The following is a 19,789-nucleotide window of genomic DNA, read 5'->3' as shown; positions in this document are numbered from 1 at the left end:
AAAATGCTTAATAATTAGAGTTCAAATTAAAGCAAATAAGCAAAATATTCCACATATTGGAGATGATAACTAACACTGGTAACTGACATACTTTTATTAATAAAGCAAATTTAAAAGAAATGTGTATGTGTAAGTGAATTTAGATTAGAAAATAATTTCAAGGCTTTTTCAGTATTTATCTTATTAATGCTGATCATTTAAATTTAGGGCGAGCATATAAATCAGAGCAAGATAATTCTGAAAAAGTATTATCCACATTAGTTCTGGCCTGTGTAAATCTGTATAATTAAAAACATTACCAGGAATGAAAGTTGGATTTTAATTTTTTCTAAGGCTACCAAGTTTATTTCATTCAGGTCTGACTTCAACATGAACTTTTATTGTTTAATTTTGGTCTCAGGGGACTTTCATAAGGTTAGTTCTAATATATGTGAAATATATGCCTTAAATCAGCTGCATATGATCAGGATGTTAATTGGAGTGTAGCATTTACTTGCATTAAGAATTATGCTATGTTGGTTGGAAAATCAAGTGAAAAGAGAGGAAAGTGGAAGAATGGTAGAAGAGTATGATTATCAAATTCTTTAGTAGGTTTAAGATCAGATGTTAAAATAGAAATGAAATTTTAATATATTAATATTTGAATAACTTGATTTTTATTTGAGACAAGTTCCTTATCTGAAGTACTAAATACATTGTCAGTTACAGTTATAGCACAGTGGTTTGAAAAGGATTATAAAAATCCAGTGGCAAATAATACATCTATAGTATATTTAATTGTGCTGTGTGTTTTAGGTATTTGTGAAGTGTCACTTTGATTATAATCCATATAATGATAACCTGATACCCTGTAAAGAAGCAGGATTGAAGTTTTCCAAAGGAGAAATTCTTCAGATTGTAAACAGAGAAGATCCAAATTGGTGGCAGGTTAGTAAGCCTCTCAAAATTTTCTCAACTTTTCTACTTTTAATCTTAGATCTGGCCAATATCTGAGTATTCAGGAAGAATATTTGCATTTGTGTTAGTGTTAGCATTTGCTCCAATGACTTTCCCCATATCAACAGCTCCTGCTTTATGGCTGCTAATTTGTGGACTTAAGACCAAATTGAGAGGGAATTCATAAGTAACTGTTAGTAAGTGCAGAATTACCAGCCTGTGGTACAGTCCCATTGGTTTAAGGATTAGACCAATTGGTTCTTTCACATGGGTGATTGTATTAAAATATCCCATTGGGCAAGAAGAACTAACTTGATGTTATCTCTTTTCATTGTTTGTTTTTGTTTCTTTTAGCTAGAGGTCTTTTATTGTGGTTATACTAGTTGTTTTCTTGCCCCCCCCCCTCTTGTGTATGATTATGACTAGAAGATCTTAAATCTATTTGCTTACCCCTTCTCAGTTGTTGAGAAATGAAGGTTTGCTCTGTCAGTTTTGTTTGATTTTGGATTAAAATCTGTGTACGTGGAAAGAGATGTGTGTTATTACTGTATTTTTCCCTCCCTCCATTTTCCAGAAGATCTATGTGATGGTATTATTTTTCCTTCCTCTTAATACAGCTTTCAGAAATGTCTAGCAGCAGTAATAACTCTCTTTTTGTAATTGTTTATATCAGCTAACAACCACGGTATTCAGAACTGAAAAACAGACAAGTCAGAAAGTCTGAAACTCCAAAACTATCAGAGCAAATGAGAGTCTCATTAAAAAACAAGGAATAAGAGGAAAGGACCCAGGGCTTAGCACCAAACTCTAAAATTAACTAAGATATTGGTAGCCTATATTAGTTCTAATAAATTATATTGACTTCTAAGGGAAAATGAATCACAGAATGAGAATAATCTTACTAGAATGTGTCCTTAAATTTAAGACATTATTACGTTTAAGTGTAGTATGTGGTGAGACAACTAAGAAATGGGTAAATTAAACAGAATCTGTGAGTTCAAGAGGTTTCCACTGAATTTTTTTAGAATCTTTTTCTTTAAAATCTTCTTTCTGTGGCTGCTTCCTTTGTTGGATTTTTCTAATTTTCCCTCTTTTTTCTCTTTTTCATCTCTTTTTTTTTTTCTTCTAATCCTATTACCATTATCTCAATCTCTTCCTGCATTTTGATAGTCCCTTACTTTAATTCCATTTTCAGGATTTTAATTCTAAAAATGATACCAGATTTTCTATGCTAGTTGTAAGGATAAAGATACTAACTTTGTGAGACAAGCCACTAGCAGCCAGTTTTCTAACCACTGTTTTAAAATATTTCTCTTTGGATTTTATTTTAAAAGTTAGTTTTTTAAACTGTTTTTTGTTTCTTTTTTTTTTTTTTTTTTTACATTTGGTGAAGTTTTACCCATTTTAAATTTACAAACTCTCAGGATATTTAGATTCCTGGTAGCATGAATTAAAATTTATACCTCTATATTCCCAATATTGTTTCCATTTCATTGATTTGGCATTAGGAAATACCAACGTGGTAGGATTAAGGTTGATAGTAAATGTCTTACTAAAAGGTGCTAGATGAAATGGCCTGTAAACACATCTCACTATAGAATAGTATTTATTTCCTTCCCGTTTTTGACTAAATTAGTATTATAAATAAAAAATTTTAGTAATTTAAAGTACTCATACACCTTTATATTGGTTTCCAAATTTCACTATCAGATGACAGATATAAAGGAACTGTAGGTGCCAATTGATTCCTCAATGCTTAAGTGTTTAAATATCGGAACTGACAATGCCATGGATTTAAATCTCAAGGTTGTTTTTAAGAGCAAATGTGACTTTTTTTTTTTTTTACTGACCACTGCTTGTCCTGCTTATTACAATATGGTCTCAAATTTTGGTCACTGAGATATACAATTCATTAATTTGATTCTAGGCTAGCCATGTAAAAGAGGGAGGAAGCGCTGGTCTCATTCCAAGCCAATTCCTGGAAGAGAAGAGAAAGGCATTTGTTAGAAGAGACTGGGACAATTCAGGTGATGAGCTCGACACAATAAGTAATAAGCAGTCCTTTGTGGCCACCTATCTTTGCCTCTTTTGTCTGAATAAACAAATGAATTTATGTAAACTACATGTCTAGAGTTAATCCCTCCCATCTACTTTATTTTCTCTCTCAAAAATAATCTTTTTGATCCCTTTCTGCCACCTGCTGGTAGAGTTTCAAAATTCCGTGGCTTAACTCTCCCGACCCCTTTTTGCTTCCTAGGATGGATGCAACATTGGGAATATAATTCTCCCACCCCTATAGAATACCACAGGGCAATTCTTTCATATTCTGCATATTGTTTACATTATATTTGTCTTGTCATACCTTCAGGACCTTTTTGTGGAACTATAAGTAGCAAAAAAAAGAAAAAAATGATGTATCTCACAACCAGAAATGCAGGTAGGTTTTAAATATTTTTTGAGAAGTCCAAGTGAAGTAGCTTCATATTATTAGTATGATGTGAACCTAAAATGTATAATTTAAAATGAACATAATTCAGATCAGTAATCAATTTCAAGAAGTTTGCATGTGAACATGTGGTATAATATAATATAAAGAAATTATTTAAATCCTCACAATATATACTACTAGTGTGCTTTATTTTGTCAATATAGTGTACTACACAATAAATGAATTAGGATTTATGTTTGTATTAATTAAGGAGCGATATTATCATTGAAACTATTTGTCAGAGAATTTTGAAATAGTAATTTATATGCCATTTCTAAAATGGTGAATGCCTTTCTGAAGATATTAAAAGATATTAACTTATGATTAATGGCAATTGTATTCTGCCATAACATTGTTCGTGATACTGGAAAAATAGCACTGGACCAAACACATCTTAGTCTGATGTATTTAATAATAGGATTCTTTCTTAAATCTTTTTATCTTAAAGGAAGAGAATTTTTTTTTTTTTTGACTGGCTGCAATGGCTCACATCTATAATCCTAGCACTCTGGGAGACTGAGGCTGGACAATGGCTTCAGCTCAGGAGTTCAACACCAGCCTGAGCAACAGCAAGACCCTCTACTAAAAATAGAAAAACTTAGCCAGGCATGGTGGCACATGGGCCTGTAGGTCCAGCTACTTGGGAGGCTGAGGCAAGAGGATCACGTGAGCCCGGAAGTTTGAGGTTGAAAGTGAGCCACTGCACTCTAGCCTGGGTGACAGAGCAAGACTGTCAAAAACAGGGAAAAAAATTTTAAAAAGTATTTCTAAAAAGAAAGAAATGATAATTATGTGAGGTGATGGATATGTTAATTAGCTTGATTGTGATCATTCACAGTATATACATGTATTAAAACATCAAGCTGAACACCTTAAATATACATAATTCCTATTTGTCAATTATACCTCAATAAAGCTGAAAAGTTTTTAAAAAAATTTTAAAACCTCAGGCCTAGATTGGGTACCCCTTCCCTATAAAAATAAATAAATAAAAAGGAGGTAGGGGAGGAAAGGAATGGAAACTATTGTATTCTTCCCAGTTACAGAGAATGGTAGGAGTGAAATGCAGCTCTTTGAATCAGAAGGTTCTGGAGGCTTAATCAAACGAATCGGAAATTTTTAAAATACTTTCTTGACTTCAGAGCTACCTCTGTACTGCTAATAAACTAGCACACTATAAAGGAAATAATACAGAAGGGAGAAATAGGCTTTTTCTCTTTTAATATTGGTTTAATCTACCATGAGAAGGTTGTGCAAAGAAAGGGTCGCTGTTAAGGTAATAACGTAGGAAAGAAATGTTATTACTACAGATTGAGTTACAGGAATTGTTATAGGTAATATAATACTTCAGATCTACTTTGGCCTTATTATTCATTAAATATATGTCCTCAAGGCTTTTTTACAAAATAGAAAATTTGTAGTTTTCCCATTGATTAAGATTATAATTTTGGGATTTGTCACTACTGAAAATAGTTTGTATCCAAAATTTTATTTTATACACAAATTTCAGAATCTTAATATTTAAATGTGAATATGTTGTCATATTCATTTTATTAATCAAACTGATAATTGCAGATTTGCCACACAGTATTTTTTCATTTATGTCATTGGACAGGCATACTTATTCTATGGAACTTACTTAAGCGGCCACAGAAGTTGTACTCCTGTCCCCCGTATTTGATACATACTTTTTATTAATATATAAAATTATCTATAGTTTTATTTATATTAAAGGAATTATTTCTACTGACAAATTCATAATAAAGAGGTTTCAATGAAACCTCTCTAATAAGGATAAAACAAAGGAATTATTTTAGCTTGGTTAGACAAAATTTTTTAAGGGCAAATGAATGGAAGGAGATGTTTAAATCAAGATACAAAATAATTTATTGTACTTTACCAAATTTGTAACAAGTCTGTGCTAAGTGGGTACAACTGAAGTGATATTTAACTATCAAGACAACTAAGCCATTACTAGACAAAATAGCAGAGTTTTTTTCATGTATGTAAAAGATAACTGAATACATGTTTTCCCATTTCCTTTTACATTTAGAATTTGATCGTCATGAGATCCAGATATATGAGGAGGTAGCCAAAATGCCTCCATTCCAAAGAAAAACACTAGTACTGATAGGAGCTCAAGGTGTGGGCCGAAGAAGCTTGAAAAACAGGTTCATAGTATTGAATCCCACTAGATTTGGAACTACAGTGCCATGTAAGTTTTCTGTGTTTTCTTTGCTATTTAATTGGCAGGGAAAAGTATTGGCATATGGAGGAGGAAGAGAGTTATTATTACTAATTATTGTTATTCCAAATTTTGATTATGCCAGTGAAAATGAACAAGTAGAAATACTGAAAAACTCAGCAGTTCTATGGTTGTCTTGAAATAGTGCTTTGGCACTGTTGACCTGCTGTCTGGTGGCAATTGCTTCTCCAAACTATTCAGTCCAGAAATGTTAGAGTTAAGCATTGTGACAAAATTGGCACTAATTTAGTATTTTCTTGCACAACTGATATCTGTCTGAAAAGTTGAATGTTTCACCCATTTCTGTGTAAAGGGGAAAGCTCACACACATGCAGTGTGGCAGTATCTTTGTGAATTTTTGTGATCTGGCTTATAGCTCTCAGTCCTACAAGATCATAAGCCAGATTTTTTGTTTTGTTTTTGAGACTGAGTCTTGCTCTGTTGCCCAAGCTAGAGTGCAGTGGCATCATCATTACTCACCGCCACCTCAAAACTCCTGGGCTCAAAGTGATCATCCGTCTGCCTCAGCCTCCAGAGTAACTGAGACTATAGGCATGTGCCACCACACCAGGCTAATTTTTCTATTTTTGTAGAGACAGGGGTCTTCCTGTGTGTTCAGGCTGATCTCCAACTCCCGGCTTCAAGTGATCGATCCTTCCATCTCGGCCTCCCAAAGTGCTGGGATTATAGGCTTGAACCACCATGCCCCTCCAAGCCTGATTTTTGATAGCATATCAAGAATTAATCTTCCACCACAAGCAGTGTTAATTAAGGTCACAAAGACTGATGTATAAAGTAAAATAATACTGATGAGGAAGTATAACCGTTAAGTGATCCAAACACTCATTTTATGATCTTTGCATTCTTTCTCTATTTTGCATATTTACATGAAAAGGCAAATGTCAGAAGTATGCTTGATGAGAATGGAATTAGATCAAGGAATTGGATATCACTGACTTATTGTAATGACTAATATATATTTGTCTTTGTTTTAGAGATGCATGAGCCTTTAAATGTGGGAATTCACATGCTGTCTCCCTGAACAAAACAGGAGACAAGCTAATGTTGCTTTTATAACTCCCTTTCCTGTGCTTCTGTTTATAACCAAACCCCCTTATAACACAGTATTCCTGGAGGTACATTAATGCCTTTAAACTGTTTTGAGTCAAATCTTAGTCCCAGGCCACCCCATCTCTTAAATGAATTTTAGAATTCATCTAGTTTTATCCAGTATGTTTTGAGGTTTAATTCTCAGCGAACACTCTTACTGCTCAAATTCTTAAGGGTTGGGGGTGTAACCTAGTCATTGCTACTTATAATCCCTACAGTGTAAGGCTTTGGATTTCATTATAGGCACTGTAAATCCCTAATTCAGACAAATCCTAGTTAAGTGGTTAACAGAATAAAACCTTCACTGTAATCAAAGTATTTTAAAGCTGCCATTGTGAAATAGAGAAAAGTTTATTTTTTATTTTTATCAAATTAATATGTGCACAGTATTTTAAGCAAGTAATTCTTAAAGACCTTATAATGGAAAAAAATAACCCCTTCTCTTCTACTCCACCTCTGGCTCACTTACCAGAAACAGTTGCTTTTCATTCTTTCTGCTATTTCTTTTGGTAGTGTTCCATATTTCTTAATAATGTCTCTTTCTGCTATTTCCTGCTTTATCCAATTTAGTCCTTATCTGTTAACTTTTTACTGTCCTCCCAACCTAAAGATAGCTCTATTTTCAGTTAACTCAATTTTACTTTATTGAATACCCTCCATCCTCCCCTCAACCAGCAATAGCTGGAGTTCTTTTCTTCCTTCCACTCTTTACCTGATCTTATGTGTTATGTGTATATAATTTTTTTGTTACTGTTTTTTAAACCAAAGACTCACTCATCTCTTATGTCATGTTTTTTTCTAGGAGCCCTCTGTCCCAGAACCCTCAGTCTTCCTGCTTCAGTGAAGTTTACCTGTTCTCTATTCTAGCTGCCCAGCTGTTAACACTGGGGTAGTTCCAGTGTTAGTAGTTTGTTGTTATCCTGGGTTGAAACTGTTGTCCCTAGATCCCATTCTTTTTCTTTCTTGGTTTGTCGCCTTGTTTTGCTGGGGCACATCCTTCTGTAACTTCACAAAAAATGGTGTATGGAATGTAATTTCTGCATCTTTATATTTAAGATGTATATTTTATGCTCTATATTTGATTGATTGCTTAACTGAGAATACAAATTCTGGATTGTAAAATTTCTTTTTCACCCCCAAAAGAAATCCTGTACCCATTTCCCACCAAGCCCATCTCCCCCTACAGCCACTAGCAATCACTAACCTTTCTGTTACAATAAATTTGCTTATTCCAGACACTTCCTATAATGGAGTTATACAATATGTGGTATTCTGTGACTGGCTCCTTAATGTGATGGCTTCAAGTCTCATCATGTTGTAGCATGTATCAGTACTTAGTTTCTTTTCATTGCTAAATGATACTCTATTTTATGGCTGTACTGCATTTTATTTATCTGTTCATTAGTTGATGGACATTTGGATTGTTATGTTTTTTAGCCATCATGAATAGTGCTGCCATTAATAATTATGTGTATGGACATGTGCTTTATTAATATTTCTCTTGGGCATATAACTAGGAATGGCACTTGTGAGTCATATGGTGACTCTATGTTTAACATTTTGAGGAACTGCCACACTGTTTCCCACATTAGCTATGTGTACCCTTTTTACAATCCAAGCAGGGTATGAAATTTCCAATTTCTCGACATCCTTACGAATGTCTGTCATCCAGTTTTTTGATTATAGTAATCCTAGTGAGTATAAAGTTGTATTTTCTTGTGATTCTGATTTGCATTTCCCTAACGGCTGATAGTGTTGGACAACATTTCATGTATATATTGGCCATTTATATATTTTCTTTGGAGAAATATCTATTCAGATCAATTGCCCATTTTCTAACTAGGTTTTTTCTTGAGTTGTAGGAGTTCATGTTATGTTCTGGGTATAAGTTCCTTATTAGATTTATGATTTGCAAATATTTTCTCTCATTCTTTGGTGACTTTCCATGTTTTTGATAGTGTCCTTTGATATATAAAAATTTTTCATTTCGGTGAAGTCCGGTATTATTTATCTTTTTTATTGCTCATGCCTTTGATATCTCATATCAAATATGATATGTCAAAGATTTGCCTAACCCAAGACCACAAAACTTTCCTTCTGTATTTTCCTCTAAGAGTTTTATAATACTAGCTCTTACTTTTAGATTATTGATCAATTTTGCATTAATTTTGTGTGGAATGTGAGGAAGGGGTTCCGACTTCATTCCTTTGCTTGCAGATATCCAGTTGTCTCAGCACAGTTTGTTAAAAAGACTATTTCTTTCCTCCAGTGAATTGTCTTGCCACCTTTCTTGAAAATCGATTCACTGTAAATGTGAAGATTCATTTATGGACTCCCAATTCTGTTGCATTAACTGACATGTTTATCCTTATGTCAGTCCCGCATTGCCTTGATTACTGTATATTTGTAATAAGTTTCAAAATTAGGAATTATGAATCTCCCAAATTTGTTTTTCTTTTTCAAGATTGTTTTGACTTTTCTGGGTCCCTGGTGTTTCTATATAAATTATAGAGGCCGGGCGCGGTGGCTCACGCCTGTAATCCTAGCACTTTGGGAGGCCGAGGCGGGCGGATTGCTCAAGGTCAGGAGTTCGAAACCAGCCTGAGCGAGACCCCGTCTCTACCAAAAATAGAAATAAATTAATTGACCAACTAAAAATATATATACAAAAAATTAGCCGGGCATGGTGGCACATGCCTGTAGTCCCAGCTACTCGGGAGGCTGAGGCAGTAGGATCGCTGAGCCCCGGAGATTGAGGTTGCTGTGAGCCAGGCTGACGCCACGGCACTCACTCTAGCCTGGGCAACAAAGTGAGACTCTGTCTCAAAAAAAAAAAAAAAAAAAAAAAAAATTATAAAAGAAGCTTTCCGTTTCTGCAGAAAAGACATCTGGAATTTTGAGAGGGCTTGTATTGAATCTGTCGATCAACTTGGAAAGTATTGCCATCTTAACAATATTCTTCCAGTCCATGTGCATGATGTCTTTCCATTTATTTATGTCTTTATTTTAATGATATTTGTAGTTTTCAGTGTACAAATCTTATGCTGCTTTTGTCAGATTTATTCCAAAATATTTTAACAAAATATAGCAAAAGTATTATTTTCTTAATTTCCTTTTTGTGTTGTTCCTTGCTAGTGTATCAAAATACAACTGATTTTTGTATGTTATTATAGCCTTGTCTTTTAATCTTGCTGACCTCATTAGTCCTAATGATTTTGTGTGTGTGTGTGAATTCTTCAAGATTTTCTATATACAAAATCATGTCATCTGCAAATAGAGATCCTTTCCAATCTGGGTGCTGTTTATATCTTTTTCTTATCTAATTGCTCCAACTAAAACCTGCAGTGCAATGTGGAATAGAAGTGGAAAAGGTGGACATCCTTGTCTTGTTTAAGATCTTTAGGAGAAAGTATTTAATCTTTGATCATTCAATATGATGTTAGCTGTGGGTTTTTCATAGACGCCTTTTATCAGTTGGAAAAGTTCCTTTCTATTCCTGCTTTATTGACTTTATATCAAGAAAGGATACTGGTTGTTGTCAGTTGCTTTTTCTTTATCTATTGAGATGGTCATGTGATTTTTGTTTTTTATTCTTTTGATATGATACATCACATTGATTTTTATGTATTGAACCAACTTTGTATTCCTGTGGCAAATTCCATTTGGTCATCATATACAATCCTTTCTATATGCTTCTAGATGCATTTTGCTTGTATTTTGTAAGGATTTGTACATTTTCTTTATGGAAGTTCTGATTACTAATTTGGTCTCTTGTTCCAAGTCTGCTCAGATTTTCTATTTCTTTTTGATCAGTTTCAGTATTTCTGCAGGGTTCATAGTAACATTCTCTCATTTCTGATTTTAGAAATTTGAGTCTTCTTTTTCTTAGTCTACTTAAATTCTTATTTTGTTGATTTTTTTTCCAAACAACCAACTTTTGCTTTTGTTGATTTTTCTATATTTTTTCTATTCTCTAGTTTATTAATTTTTGCTATAATCTTTATTATTTTCTTCTTCCTACTTATGATTTGGGTTTAGTTTGCTCTTTTTCCAGTTTCTTTAGGTGAAAGGTTAGCTTATTGATTTGAGATCTTTTTCAACAGAGGCATTTAGAGCTGTAAATTTCCCTCTAAACACTGCTTTAATTGTATCCTGAAATTTCTGGTATGCTGTTTCTGTTTTTTTTTTTCCAGTATATTATGGTGGTACAAATGTTAAGGTTACATATATTGCCCCTCCCCTCCCCTCGAGTCAGAGCTTCAAGCATGTCCATCCCCTAGATGGTGCACATCGCACTCATTATGTATTTATATACCCATCCTCTCCTCCTCCCCCACCTGTGCAACACCCAATAAATGTTATTCCTATATGTCCACTTAGGTGTTGATCAGTGAAACCAATTTGCTGTTGAGTACATGTGGTGCTTATTTTTCCATTCTTGGGATACTTTACTTAGTAGAATGGATTCCAGCTCTATCCAGGAAAATACAAGAGGTGCTATATCACCATTGTTTCTTATAGCTGAATAGTACTCCATGGTGTATATATACCACATTTTATTGATCCACTCATGTATTGATGGGCACTTTGGTTGTTTCCACATCTTTGCAATTGTGAATTGTGCTGCTATAAACATTTGAGTGCAGGTGTCTTTTTTATAGAGTGTGTTTTGTTCTTTTGGGTAGGTTTTAATTCATCTCAAACTTCCTTCCTTTCTTTCTTTTTTTTATATATAGGTTTATTAATACATTGCTCTGTAGATGGCTACCGAAACTTTTAAACTATAATCCACAGGCTTCTGTGACTTAGGCTATGTCTGTCACTCAATCAATCAATCAGTCAATAAACAAACATACAAACATGTACATACATACATCCAGATATATACAACCATGTGACACAGACCAATTAACCAGATCTAAAATAAACTTGCTTCTTACCACAACCACCCTGTTACCCTCCAAAATGACCCCAATCTCACATGAAAACAGTTACTGTGGGGGAACTAGAGCCTATCTTTGTGGCCAAAAGTAAAAATCAAAGTAAAAATAGCAATCCAGTGGTTAGTTTGTGAAAGCAAGAAATTCAGTGCCCTTCACTGTGCTTCTTATTCGTGTTCTTCTTGTCCCCCTTCTTCAGCCCATTCTTGTGAGCTCTTAATAGGTTTGAATAAGCCATCTGACCTTGTTCACTTCTTTGGAGCTCACCACAGTGCCGATCTTCTTTTTCCCATTAGTAGCTCTTAAGACAAATGTCTGAGGGCTTAAAGCTGGCCACAGACTCTTTCCTTAGAATGGGTTTAGTTTAACCATAATACTTCTTGGAGGTGATAAACATGCTGCCCAACAACTAGCACTCTGGAAGTGTTCCATCAGTAACTTGTTCACTCTCCATCTGCACCATCTCCATCTCAAAGCGTTTTCTAATTTCACTTGTGATTTCTTATTTGACCCATTGGTTATTTGGGAGTATATTGTTTAATTTCCACAAATTTTTGAATTTCTAAAATTTCTTCTGTTATTAATTAATGATTTTGTTCCATTGTAGTCAAAACAATGATTTTCCTCATTTTAATACACTGAGAGTTGTTTTATGGCTTCAGGTATAGTCTGTCAGAAAGAATGTATACTTTGGTGGTGTTGAGCAAAGTGTTCTTTAGATGTCTTTTAGGTCTAGTTGGTTTGCAATATTGTTCAAATCTTCTGTTTTCTTACTGTCATGTCTGTTCTATCTGTTATTGAAAATGGTGTATTGAAGTCTCTAGATATTATTGTTGCCTTGTCTATTTCTCCCTTCCATTCTGTCAGGTTTTACTTCATGTATTTTGGGCCTTTATTATTAGGGGTGTGTGTGTGTGTGTGTGTGTGTGGATATAGATATAGATAATTGTTTTATCTTTTTGACAGGTTAACCCTTTCGTCATTATAAAATATTCTTTGTCTCTAATAACATGCTTTTGTCTTACAGTTTATTTTGTCTGATATGAGTATAGTCACTCTAGGTCTCTTTGGGTTACTGTTTGCATGGTGTCTCTTTTCCATCCTTTTACTTTCAGCCTATTTGTGTCTTTGAATCAAAAGTGTCTTTTGTAGACAGAATATAGTTGGATCTTTTTTTTTTTTTTTTTTTAGTTCATTCTGCCAATCTCTGCCTTTTAATTAGAGTCTTCTTTTGTTCATTTAATGTAATTACTAGTAAGGTGAATAAATGTCCATCAGTATGGATTTGCCTGATTGTTTCCTCATGATTAGGTTCAGGTAATGCATTATTGGAAAGATATAAATCATGTTTTATCCTTTAATTTTATTGATTTAGATTTAGAAATTTGCTAGATTTCTCCACTATAAAAGGTAATTTCCATTTGTAATTAAGTAATCTATTTAAAGATACTTTGAAAGTGTATAAATATTTTCAACAACCTCCTCAACAAACTTTCACACAATTTTAACATTTATCAATAATTTATTAATATATCATCTTTTTCTAAATTTGAGGAAACAGCTATCAGTCCTCCAAAATCTCTTCTCACTTTGTGAGATCACACAGATAAACTTCATTTCTCAGTGTCCCTTGACTAAGTTATTCCTGCCAGTTAGTAACTAACTGGCTTACTGAATTGTTGAGCTCTTTGGTGTACATACTAGAAAGAGCTCTATTTTTATCCAGCTGCTGACTTCACACATGCTCTGTCAGATCTTCTTTCTCCCCCCTCACTTTTTTTTTCATCACTCCCCTGGAAGATTTTATAACTTTCTAATCATTTTCAGTTATAAGAACAGTCATTTTGTCAAATAAGACTCATTTTCAAGTACAGTCATCCCTCTTATCTGTGGAAGATTTGTTCCAGGACCTCTCATGGATACCAAAATCCATGCATACTTACGTCCCTGATATAAAATGGTTGTAGTATAGCAGCGGTCCCCAACCTTTCTGGTACCATGGACCATTTTCATGGAAGACAGTTTTTCCACAGACTGGCATAAGGAATGGTTTTGGGATGATTCATGCACATTACATTTATTGAGTACGTTATTTTTATTACTATTACATTGTAATATATAACGAAATAATCATACAGCTCACCATAATGTAGAATCAGTGGGATCCCTGAGCTTGTTTTCCTGCAGCTGGACAGTCCCATCTGGGGATGGTGTTCAGGCGGTGATGCAAGCAATGAGGAGTCCCATCACTCACATCACTGCCTCCTATCAGATCAGCAGCATCATTAGATTCTGCATTATGGTGAGTTGTATAATTATTTCATTGTATATCACTATGTAATAGTAATAAAGTATACAATAAACGTAATGCACTTGAATCATCCTGAAACCACTCCCCCCCCAGTCCATGGAAAAATTGTCTTACATGAAAACGGTCCCTGGTGACGGAAAGGTTGGGGACCACAGCTCCCATATACTTTAAATCATCTCTAGATTACTTGTAATTCCTAGTACAATGTATATATAAATTGTTACACTGTATTGTTCAGGGAATAATGACAATAAGAAAAATCTATATATGTTCAGTAAAGACACAATCTTTTTTCTGAATATTTTTAACCAACGACTAGTTGAAGCCACAGGTACGGAACCCATAGATAAAGGAGGGCTGACTGTATTTTTTTTAGAAAGACTAGTCCCCTTAAAACTTTAGTCTTGCATTCAATTTACAGTTTTTCCCTTCCTCACAGCTGATTTCCTTATCCATAGTTCAGGACCTGCATTGTGAAGAGTAGGGTATAGTTTATTACCTTCCCTTTACATCCTGCTCTGCTATTTCTCAAGAGAGAACAGGAATAATGAGGCATTAAAGGAAAAGAGATAAAGTACTGTCATGTGAAATCTTGCCTGTTAAAGTCCTTTATGTCCCGAATGTCCAAATACTGTCTCTTCAATGAGGCCTATTTGCAGGTTGTTTGGAGACTCCATGGAGACTTCTGTACTCTGCAATTCCTTGGCCCAAGGGTATTACAATCTCTAGCTGTCCCCTTGTGATCTCACCTCCAGCTCCTATCCCATATTTTATGTTCTCTTTTTGTTTCATTCTCTACCACTCCTACCACCTTTCTGTGCAGAGTACCTTCAGAACAGTTTAATAACTTCTAATTACAGAATTTGTCATTGCACAATTACAGTTGTATTGTTCATATAAAATTTCTATACTTTTTTCCCTGGCTTAACACACTAATCTTTCTTTTCTTCAAACTTCTCAAGCTTATTATTCATGCCTTTTTTGTTCTTGTAGTCCATCTGCCTAGAACACTCTGCCTCCCAGATTTTCACATGCTTTTGAATTTTACATTTTATTCAAGTCTTATTTTTTCAGAGGCCTTCACAGGCCATTCAACTTACAGGAGCTTCTCCATTGCTTAGTGGTTGTGTTTTAGCACTTAAATTCTTATTTGTTATTTGATTACTCACTTATCTCCATGTTAAGGCATATGTCTCATAAGAACAGAGAACTTGTCTGTCTTTTGCACTTCTGTAGACCCAGCACCTAGAATAGGGTTTGACACATAGTATATACCCAAAAAATATTTGATAAACAAATGAACATCATGAGCTTTTTTCTCACTAGTCATTAAAGCATCTTTGTAAACATTAATCTTACAACTCAATAAAAAAATTAAAAATGGGCAAGTAGACATTTCTTCAAAAAAAGTATAAAAATAGCCAATAAACGCATGAAAATATGCTCAATATCAGTAACCATTAGGGGAATGCAAATCAAAACCACAAGGATACACCACTTCATACCCATTAGCATGGCTATTATATTTTAGAAAAAATAAAAAGTCATAAGTGTTGGTGAAGTGTGGAAATATGTGGGAACCTTTATGCATTACTGGTAGGAATGTAAAATGATGTACCCAGTGTAGAAAACAATATAATGTATCCTTAAAAAATTAAGCATAGAATTATCATGTGATCCAGCAGTTCCTAGGTATATACCCCAAAGAATTGAAATCTAGGATTCAAACAGATATTTATAAACTAGCATTCATAGCAGAATTGTTTATAATAGTCAAAACGTAGAAACAACCCAAATGTCCATAGATGGACACATAGGTAAACAAAATGTGATGAGTACTGGAATATTATTCAACCTTAAAAAGAATGAAAGTCTGATACATAGTACAACATTACATTCATAGTCATATATTCAAGTCTGATACATCATACATGTATGATACAACATACATTCAAGTCTGATACATGAATGAACCTTGAAGACATGCTGAGTGAAATTAGATGCAAAAAGAGAAATATTGTGTGATTCCACTTATATGGGATACCTAGAATATATCAAATTTGTAGAGAAAAAGTAGAGTAGTGGTTACCAGGAGATGGGGGAGAGCTTAATGGGGAGTTGTTTAATGAGTGCAGAGTTTCAGTTGGGATCATGAAAAGAATAACTGATGGTTATTCAAAAATGTGAATGTACTTAATGCCACTGAATTATCACTTAAAAATGTTTAAAATGGTAAGTTTTATGTTATGTATATTTTAGCACAGTAAAAACACTAAAAAATCTTAATCTATTAATAGTTTCTTAATATTTCAATATATAAGTATGCTACACTTAATTTAACCATTACTGCTATTGTAGGAGGGGTATTTTTGTTACAGACAAAGTGATGGTAAAGTGTAAATACATGAATATCAAATGTAAAATTATTAGATCAAAAGGTAGACATAAAAATTTCAACTTCTTGATTTTCTAGTGCCAAATTAATGTCCAGAAAGATGTTCTATTTTACCTTTGAACTGACCTTTATTTTTAGTAAAGATTGAAGTCTGAATTTTTATATGGAAGGATTTATGTATATCCATACATCAAGTCAACTCTCACTTCTTTATATAATGTGTGTTTTAATTTTCTTTAAGTCATTCATATTTATATAGCATCTAGCTTTTCTTAAAGTCTCAGAATCAGCACAGAAAAGAAACACTGATTAAATGTGACAAGTTTGCCTAATTTCTCATACACAGTATTGTGCTACAAATTGTCAGGTGGTATAGGAAGTGAGGTAAATGCTGGCATTGTATTGGGTTGATTTAATTTTCTTCATATATTATAAAATTATTCTAAAATAAAAAAGAAAAACTTTGCTATTCCAGGGGGATAAACTACCTTGTGAATCCTATTTTCTCTTTAACATTAACCCTTCTAAAAAACTTTTTTTATATTTTTAGCCATCTGAAGAAGAGAATAACATTGACTCTTGAGCTTAGATAACAAATGAAGTATTACTTTGTTGATTGTATCCTCATTACTTGAAGAACTGCTAATATTTAGAATTTTGCCTATCAGTCACAAAAATTCATTTCTAAGAAAATCACATTATTTAGTTGCTCAGTATATAACCTTAAAAAATTGGCTATAGTCAAGCCATTCTGTTCTAACTTCTCTATTCTAAGAATAGAAAGAAGTTTAAGTATGTTGCAGTATGGATTTTTATTTTTTAATTTTTTTAGAGTATTCAATAGAGAATTAGATTGTAGTTAAAATTCACTTGTAAAGAACATTTAGCTGAGAATTAAGATTCCCTCAACGTATTGGGAGGTAGAGATAGGGATAATACGTGTGTATATGCATATTTATTTTAAGCAGCACATTTCCATATATGGTTTCATTGTAGGGCTTCACTAGAAAGCAGTACTCTTTAGAATTATGTCCACAGATTGAGCCAACTTTTATTTTGCATTCATGTGGGGAGTTTAAAGTTGCCTTAGAAGTTTTATCATACACCTTTGGGGACTAATTCAGAAACCTTAGAGATCACACAGTTTTGTATATGAAAAGCCATCATAGCATCTTAAAGATTATTGAGCTTACTTTATAAATGCTTTTCACAGGGGTTTGGAATGACCCCCTTCAAAGTTAAGCCAGAAAACAGCAGGAGAGAAAGAGAGTCCTGTTGTGCACAATGACCTTATTTATGAATTAGATAGACCCTTATTTTTGAGTGAAGTTCATTTGTTCTTATAAAAGTTTTCTTCACATCTCATGCTTATTCTAGGAATAGTCAAAACACGGTCAACTTTTTATTTAGATTACTTTCTCATTTTAATTTTATGTACTTAATGATTTGGTCACATATTCTACATTTATAAGTACTTAGTGGAATAGGTACTTTTCATAGCTTATCCAGCCAAGCTCAGATTAAGGCTAAGCTTGAAATAACACACACAAAAATTACTTTTCTTGTACTTGTTTCAGTAGCACATGTGCTAAAATTGGAATGATACAGAGAAGATTAGCATGGCCTCTGCCCAAGGATGATACACAAATTCATGAAGCATTCCATATTTTTAAAAAAATTATTTCTCATCTTCAAAGTTGTTAACAAAGTTGTCAGAAAGTATACTTCTGCAACAGTTTGAAAGATGATAATCATTATTAGCACAGACCAATTTGCAAAAGAGTTGTATGGCTCTGAAAGTATTCAAAACTCTAAAATATCAAACAAAAAGTTCCCCTACGTCTAAATTTTGACTTGGGCTATTCACTCTCATTCTCTCAGAAATAACATGTCAGGTCAGGGTAGAGGAGGTTAATAGACCATAACAATGAGGTGGCTGGCTCCACCACTGAAGTGTAAAATCAGGACATTTAACGTTTGGGAGATCAATAAACAGGAAACTAAAAGAAAGGTTTGGGGTTGAGACAAGATAAAGGATAATTTGTGGATAAAACTATACTTCAGAAGATTGATATTACCAAGTAAGAATAGGTGAACTTTGCTCACCTTTTGAGCACTCAATTAGGAAATGTTAAAGTGGAAAGGAAGGTTATAATAGATTCTTTAAGGAAAGTGTGCTGGTCAATTGGAAAAGATATTCACAGGTAACATACCTAACACTTAAGACTCACCATAATTAAGAACTTAATTGAAGTCTCTGCTTGTAGGTAAATATATTTTGAATTACAAAATGACTTTAAAAAGCACATTTTTGATACAAATTTTATGTTGGATCTGCCTCATAAAACATTCCTCTAAATCAGAAGTCAGCAAATCTTTTCTATTCCAGGGCTACATGAAAAACATTTTAGTCTTTGGAGGCCATACAGTCTCTGTCACAACTAGTAATCCTTTTTAAATAAAATAAACATGGATGATACATAAGTGAATGAGCATGATTGTGGTCCAGTAAAACTTTATTTACAAAAATAGGAAGCAAGTCAGATTTGGCCATAGACTATGATTAACTGACCCCTGCATTACATGCAAAACTGTTAAGCTACCTGTGTATTTTAGTCTAATCTTTACACCCTACAATCTCTTTGTACAAATTCTTGACATTATTTTATTTAGTTACTTCACGGAAACCGAGGGAAGATGAAAAAGATGGCCAGGCATATAAATTTGTGTCACGCTCTGAGATGGAAGCAGATATCAAAGCTGGAAAGTATTTGGAACATGGGGAATATGAAGGAAATCTCTATGGAACCAAGATTGATTCTATCCTAGAAGTTGTCCAAACTGGACGAACTTGCATTTTGGACGTCAACCCACAAGTAAGCTACGTAGAATCCAAAGCCATTTTCGTACATTTTATTTCCTGTGGAGTTTTTTTTTTTTTTAGGGAGGGGGTGTATGTTTGTTTTGTCAGGGTAATAAGGTGGCTCTTTCTCTCTAGTCCCTTTAATGATACACAGCCTTCTTATGCATCCATAGCTAAATAAATCTCTGATCAGTTAACCAACAGAGGCTACAGAAACTGTGAGTAGGTCTGCAGTAGAAGTTTAGTATGTATTACCTGCTCAAGTATGTTTAGAAATGTCAAATTTATTAATAAAACTCAAACAAGGCTGCAACATAGAGAATAAAAAATTGCCCAGCAGTGGTTCATGCCCATAATCCTAGCATTTTGAGAGGCTGAGATGGAAGGATCTCTAGAGGCCAGCAGTTCATGACTAGCCTGGGCAACATAACAAGATACTGTCTCTACAAAAAATAGAAATAGTGGTATGGGCTTGTAGTCCTCGCTACTCAGGAGGCTGAA

At 33.9% G+C, this 19,789-nt stretch overlaps 1 protein-coding gene and 1 non-coding gene across 6 annotated transcripts in view; both read left to right on the top strand.

The window, feature by feature from the left end:
- Window positions 1–19,789, top strand: part of PALS2 (protein associated with LIN7 2, MAGUK p55 family member) — a 114,268-nt gene that overhangs the window by 82,599 nt on the left and 11,880 nt on the right. For all 5 annotated transcript variants that reach the window (XM_076006364.1, XM_020289884.2, XM_076006367.1 and 2 more), the window contains exons 6-10: window positions 796–927; window positions 2,864–2,963; window positions 3,305–3,373; window positions 5,478–5,639; window positions 19,099–19,301. In XM_076006364.1, coding sequence (XP_075862479.1) covers window positions 796–927; window positions 2,864–2,963; window positions 3,305–3,373; window positions 5,478–5,639; window positions 19,099–19,301 — 666 coding nt within the window. The remainder of the gene's footprint in view (window positions 1–795; window positions 928–2,863; window positions 2,964–3,304; window positions 3,374–5,477; window positions 5,640–19,098; window positions 19,302–19,789) is intronic.
- On the top strand, window positions 17,990–18,096 carry LOC142873134 (U6 spliceosomal RNA). The gene has a single exon (XR_012921182.1). It is a non-coding gene; the product is annotated as a U6 spliceosomal RNA (small nuclear RNA).

Source organism: Microcebus murinus, chromosome 9, assembly GCF_040939455.1.
Source record: "Microcebus murinus isolate Inina chromosome 9, M.murinus_Inina_mat1.0, whole genome shotgun sequence".
Lineage (NCBI taxonomy): Eukaryota > Metazoa > Chordata > Mammalia > Primates > Cheirogaleidae > Microcebus > Microcebus murinus.
This window is presented reverse-complemented; position numbering and strand designations above follow the sequence as displayed.